Raw genomic sequence first — 6,292 nt, forward strand, 5'->3', positions numbered from 1 at the left:
AAAAATCGTCCTGGTTATTACTGGCCTTTGATCCTTACATTTAAAATTTAAGGTCAGCTTGTCAGATTCTATTGAAAACCTTAATGGAATTTTGATTGAAGTTACATCATTAGAATTATCGACTGTAGGATCGTCCCATCATTCTTCTAAGGTTGCCTTTGATGGTCCATAAGGTTTTTAAATTCATTGATCTGAAACGCAGAGTTACAGAGTGACATCTTCCATCCACTGGTTCACTCCACCAATGGCCACAACCGCAAGGGCAAAGGCAGCCAAAACCAGGAGCCAGGAGCTGCAGGGTCTCCGCGTGGGTCCAGGGGCGCAAATACTTGGGCCATCTCGCTTCTTTCGCAAGGAGCTGGATGGGGAGTGGAGGAGCCTGGACTCAACCAGGGCTCAGGGGTGCGGATGCCACCACAAAGGTGGCCTCTTCATAGTTTTCAGATTTTAAAAATGATGGTCACGGGGCCGGCACTGTGGCATAGTGGGTAAAGCTGCCACCTGCAGTGCCGGCATCCCATATGTGCGCTGCTCCACTTTCCATCCAGCTCTCTGCTGTGGCCTGAGAAGGCAGTAGAAGACGGTCCAAATGCTGGGCCCCTGCACTCGTGGAGGAGACCTGGAAGAAGCACCCGGCTCCTGGCTTTGGTTTAGCACAGTTCCAGCTGAAGTCAGGAGCCAGGTGCTTCTCCTGGTCTCCCATGCGGGTGCAGGGCCCAAGCACCTGGGCCATCCTCCACTGCACTCCCGGGCCACAGCAGAGAGCTGGCCTGGAAGAGGGGCAACCGGGACAGAATCCGGCGCCCCGACCGGGACTAGAACCCGGGGGTGCCGGCGCCGCAGGCGGAGGACTAGAACCCGGGGTGCCGGCGCCGCAGGCGGAGGATTAGCCTAGTGAGCCGCGGCGCCGGCCCCCAGTAAGGTTTTGATGGGCACCCTTTACTAGGATATGGAAGTTAGCCTTTATGTTTCCCACTTTCCAAGGCTCTGGGGAAACAGCTGTTGGATTTCAGCGTGGTTTCTCTGACTGAAAGTTTTCGGAGACGTCGCTCCTTAGTTCGCTGGTGTAAGATTTTCACGATATATACCCTGGGTATTAATTCACCGAAGGGCCGGGACCCGGCTCAAACGCTCTCACACCGGTGCGGGGCGCAGTCAGCCGCGCCTGGATCCAGTGAGCATGTTCCCTCTTCCTAAACGCCGTCCCGGTTCGCCAGACCCACGCTTCGGCCAGGTCCGGAGAGCCGGCATCTCGCAGCGGCGGACAAACTCCCACAACGAGCTCCGCGCACAGCGCAGGCGCGTACGTCACCCCCCCTCCGTCCCGCCCCTTCCGCCCTGCACGGGCGCCGATTGGCTCGAGCGGCCGTATAAGAAGTTGTGCGCAGGCGCACAGCCCCCTTTCCTCAGCTGCCGCCAAGGTGCTCGGTTCTTCCGAGGAAGCTAAGGCCGCGTTGGGGTGAGGCCCTCACTTCATCCGGCGACTAGCACCGCGCCCGGCAGCGCCAGCCCCACCAGCCCCGCACCATGGCCTCCGTCTCCGAGCTCGCCTGCATCTACTCCGCCCTCATCCTGCACGACGACGAGGTGACCGTCACGGTGAGTGCGGGGCGGCCGGTCCACGCGGTCCCGGCGTCCCTTCCGGCGCGGCGGGCGGGCGGGCCGGCCCCGTGCTGGGCCGCGGGCGGGCGGGCCCCCGCGCTGGGAGGCATGGGGGCGGCACGGGAGCCCTGCTCGGCGCCCCCGGCCTGGCCGCGTGACCCGGGAAGCCCTGGCAGAGCCCGGGCTCGGGGCGCGTCGCGTCGCTGGTGGCGGGCGCGGGTTGGAAGTGGGCGTCCGGGGGGGAGCGGGGAGCGTGGCTGTGCCCCCGGTGGTGCCCCGCTAGCCGGCGCTCTGTCGGTTTCAGGAGGACAAGATCAACGCCCTCATTAAAGCAGCTGGCGTCAACGTGGAGCCCTTCTGGCCTGGCTTGTTCGCGAAGGTAAGGCCGACTGGACCAGGTCAGGAGCGCTTGTCCCTACGCCCCAGCCCCCTAAGTAAGCTCCGGCTGGTCAGACCCGGCTCTTCGTTCCTTATCAGAAAGCGAGAGGAGCGCTTGCTTTCCCGGACTCCCGTGGGGCGCTGGGCTTTGCCGGCCGCCCGTGTTCCAGGCCGATGGAGACGGGGCCCCTGGCCGGAGCTGGTGCAGGCCGCTGAAGGCTAATAATAGCCTTGGAAGGCTCTCGTTGGCCTGTGTGCTGGGGTTTCGCAAGAGTGACAGTATGCACCCGGGTCAGCTTTTAGTAAATCCCCCTTTGAAAATGGCCCAGGCGGCCAGCAGTCTGAAATAGGGAATTCTGGGAAGCGCACGCCGGCCGCAGAACGTGCAGGAGTCTTTAGTTGCTTCAGGACGCCTGACTGCTGACAGGTTACTCGGGGCCGGTTGTCCCGTGTGTAGGAGAGGAGGAGTGCGGGTAACTGGCCCCTAGTGCTGCGCACGCGCAGTGCAAGCGCCGTGAGAGGGCTGGAAAGCTCAGTGGTTACTTGTGACAGCTTCAGTACAGCAGTGTGCCTCGCCTGGAATCTTAATCAACAAGAGAAGTCACTGTTGGGAGGGAAAGATAAGCTGCTTGATGCCCTGGGCGGACACCGTGCAGGTGTGGTTCCAGCCGCTGGGAGTCGGAGGCGGCTTTTTATCCTTTCCCTGAGTGCTGTATAATGCTGCGTGTGTGTTTCAGGCGCTGGCCAATGTCAACATTGGGAGCCTCATCTGCAACGTAGGGGCCGGGGGCGCTGCTCCAGCCGCTGGCGCCGCTCCGGCAGGAGGCCCTGCACCCGCGGCCGCCGCCGCCCCAGGTAGGCAGCGGGTGTGCGGGGCGGGTGGGGGGTTGACAGGGGAGTTGGTGATGGGCGGCTTCCTGCGGCGGGGGTGCCGTGGGTGCTCGCGGAGCCTGGGTCCGGAGCAGCGGGACTGACGCGGTCTCTCCTTTCCAGCTGAGGAGAAGAAGGTGGAAGCCAAGAAGGAAGAATCTGAGGAGTCTGATGACGACATGGGCTTCGGGCTTTTTGACTGAGCATTATCTTGTTCAATAAAGAGCTCCACTCCTCTGGGTCGTGCTGGGCGTTGGGGACCGTGCGCAGCATAGATGGCCTCGCGCTGCAGAGCACCTGGTGTGTCGCGGGGCTGTCACTGGCCCTCCGTGCTGGGGGTCCTGTCACACGCTGGCTTTGGGGCAGCCCTGGCCGAGCGCTTGCAGAGTGCGGCCGACGTGGGGGTCAGAAGTGACCCGAGGGGCCCGGCTGCTGGAAGGGAGTGAGTCAGACCCAGCCTATGTGAAGGACGAGGGTCGCCTAAAGCAAGTTCTGAAGTGCCCCGGACCCCCAGGTCACCAGTTCATGGCCCGGGGCTATTGTTCCCCGAGACTTTGGACTGTGGTGTCCTGTGCGTTCCGAGGTGGCTGTGCCCCCGCAGCGGGCCGTCTGTCAGGTGTGTCCCGCGGTCCACTCCGGTGTTAGCCGAAGGCGGGCGACATGGTCAGGGAGGACAAAGGAGCTGTGGATCAGGTGGATTAACATCTGCCGCGGGCCGCGTGGAAGTAGAGGCTGGGTTTCCGGTGCGAGCCCGGCGCCCTGCCCGGGATCCCGCTGCCCTCGGGGACACGCCCACAGGGGGTTCCGCCGGTGCTCCCTGTGTCTCGTAGTTAGCCCTCACGTCCTTCACAGCTGCAGCTGGGGCTTCCAGAAAGCCTCACCGCCCGTCCGTCAGGCTCCGGGGTGTCCCGGCTGGTCGCCAGCACTCCGGCGTGTATAGCCCGGCCCTGGCCAATCGGCGTCCGCGCCGGGCGGAAGGGGTGGGGCTGGGGGCCGAGCGCGGCCGGCGAAGCTGAGCTGCTCAGGTCAGCCGCAGGGGGCGCGCGCGGGCCGTCCGCTCTGCGCATGCCCGGGTGTATCCCGCGCGTTGCGGTTCAGCGTGCTGGTTAGTGCGTGAGGAGACGCCGCGTGTGCGTGCGTGCAGGCCGGCCCGCGCGTGGAGGGAGTCGGCGGTCGGGAGCTGGGCAGAACCGGGGACTGGGTCAGAGTGACTCGGTCCTGTCACAGGGCCGGCCGTCCCGCCTCCGCGCAGGCATCCCCGTGGGAATCCAGCCTGGAAATGCAGGCACTCCGAGAGGCAGGTGGGGGGAAGGGACTGCCGCTGCTGCGGGGCTGCTGGGGACCGGCCCCGGACACAGGCTGTGCGCCCGGTGCGAGGGGAACAGGAGTCACAGGCTCGGGGTCCAAGGGTGCCATTGCCTCAGCACCGGAAGGACGCTTTTATCTTCCAATGGACTGCCATATTCCTGCATTTTTAAAACCCGTAAACAAGCATTGCTTACAAATTTAAAACATCAGTTTGCACTTTTGTTAAAAAAGGGAAGGGGTGGGGCTGGCGCCAAGGCGCAGCAGGTTAATCCGCCTGCAGTGCTGGCATCCCATATGCTTCACTTCCGATCCAGCTCTCTGCTATGGCCTGGGAAAGCAGTAGAAGGTGGCCCAAGTCCTTGGGCCCCTGCACCCGCGTGGGAGACCTGGAAGAAGGTCCTGGCTCCTGACTTCGGATCGGCGCAGCTCCGGCCGTTGTGGCCAACTGGGGAGTGAACCAGCGGATGGAAGACCTCTCTCGCTGTCTCCCTCTCTCTAACTACCTCTCAAATAAAATCTTAAAAAAAAGGGGGGGGTTTCATATGGAAGAGAGGCTCAGCTTCCAGACTCAAGTTCCAGAGGTGAGAACTCTGAGCAGTTTTGAGACCGTTTTAGCTCAAAGTAAAAACAAGGACAAGCTTTCCCGGGTGTTACGCCTCGGGCTGGGATAGGGCAGACAATTTATGCTTTGGGAGGAGGTGTGGGCAGGATGCCTCTGGGCTCCTGAGCTCAGTCAGGTCAGGTCCATTGCCACTGAGAAGGGCTGTGTGGCTCCAGCTGAGCCGGTTAACCTCTGTTCTACAGTTTTGTGGTTTTTGTTTTTTTGTTTTTTTGTTTTTTTTTGAAAGGGAGAGACAGAAAGATCCAAGATCTTCCATCTGCTGGTTGACTCTCCAAATGGGCAGGTACAACAGCTGGAGCTGGGCCAGGCCCAGATCTCCATCTGGGTCTCCCACATGGGTGCAGGAGCCCAAAGCACTTGGGCCATCTTCCACTGCTTTGCCTGTGGAAAGTTCCCATGTTCGCAGGGAGCTGGACTGGAAGTGGAGCAGCCAGTGGGGTGCTGACGTCACAGGTGGCTTAACCCACTGTGCCACAAGCCGGTTCCCTGTGTGCCACGATTTCGTGTTACGCATGGTGGAGATAATGAAGGAACCTCCCTCACAGAATTCTAGGATTAAATGAGATGGTACATGTAAAACATTTAGCATACTTCCTGTTTGAAACAAAAACTTTTTTTTCCTGTGATGTTCAGCAAGTGAAAATGGGAATCAAACAAATGACCCCCACTGTGGGGGGACTGTTTTATTTTTAGGCCTTTTCAGTATTTGTGAGTGTGCTCAAATATTGGGTTTTCAAGATGAATGAAATTAGTGGGTTGATAAAATTGCATGGATCCTGTTTACAAGCTTTGCTCTGACAGGTGCTGGCTCGGTGCTGCCCCACAGTGGCCAGTCCTCGGAATGGCCAGGTGGATAGGAAGGCACACTGCACACCGTTCTGTTCCTGGGCTGTCTGGGGTGTGTGACCCCCACAGTCAGGGCTGTCCAGCTGAGCGAGTGATTCTGTAGCTTGGTGAGGAAGGCCATGTTTGAGTACCTACCTGCGACCCCGCCAAGAGGAAACCAAGTGCCCTTCAGTGTGTTCCTGCCTCCCTCCTCGTTTACTTAGCACACTTGACTTTTCCTCCTCACACACTCGGGTTCATCTTTGTCCAGAAGCAAAGAGAGACGTCCTTGAGCCTCTGTGCTGTCTGGTGCGCCCTTGGCCTTCGCCCAAGGTTGTTGGAAGCAGCAGCCACAATGAAAACCACTTCTGCTTTGGCCGTAAAAACCTGTGAAGGCTGTTGCGTCGTGACTGTCTCCTCAGTAAGGTCGCGTGTGAGAAATTCTTGTAAAGTTCTGAGCCAGGAGGAAGTGGATGTCTTTGGGGGGAATTGATGACCATCTTCCTTCCTCCCTGTTCCATGTGATTATTTTCATTGGCTATTTAGGGTTTCATTGTCACCATCTTCTATAACAAGAAGAGCCCTGTGACTTCTCACTCTCTCCTGTAGTAAGAAACTCAGTGCCAGGCAGCCTGCCCCATCTCAGCAATGAACTTGGCCCCAGTGGATAATGCATTTGCTTCTTCC

General features: G+C 59.8%; 1 protein-coding gene across 1 annotated transcript; it reads left to right on the forward strand.

The window, feature by feature from the left end:
* Positions 1–1,397: 1,397 nt before the first annotated feature.
* On the forward strand, positions 1,398–3,087 carry RPLP1 (ribosomal protein lateral stalk subunit P1). The gene is made up of 4 exons (XM_002722377.6): positions 1,398–1,599; positions 1,907–1,981; positions 2,718–2,835; positions 2,974–3,087. Exons 1-4 carry the CDS (start codon positions 1,528–1,530, stop codon positions 3,051–3,053), a joined length of 345 nt encoding a protein of 114 aa, XP_002722423.1. The 5' UTR covers positions 1,398–1,527; the 3' UTR covers positions 3,054–3,087.
* The last annotated feature ends 3,205 nt before the right edge of the window (positions 3,088–6,292 follow it).

The sequence above is a fragment of the Oryctolagus cuniculus genome, chromosome 12 (assembly GCF_051225735.1).
Source record: "Oryctolagus cuniculus isolate XC-2025 breed Fujian yellow rabbit chromosome 12, ASM5122573v1, whole genome shotgun sequence".
Classification (NCBI taxonomy): Eukaryota; Metazoa; Chordata; class Mammalia; order Lagomorpha; family Leporidae; genus Oryctolagus; species Oryctolagus cuniculus.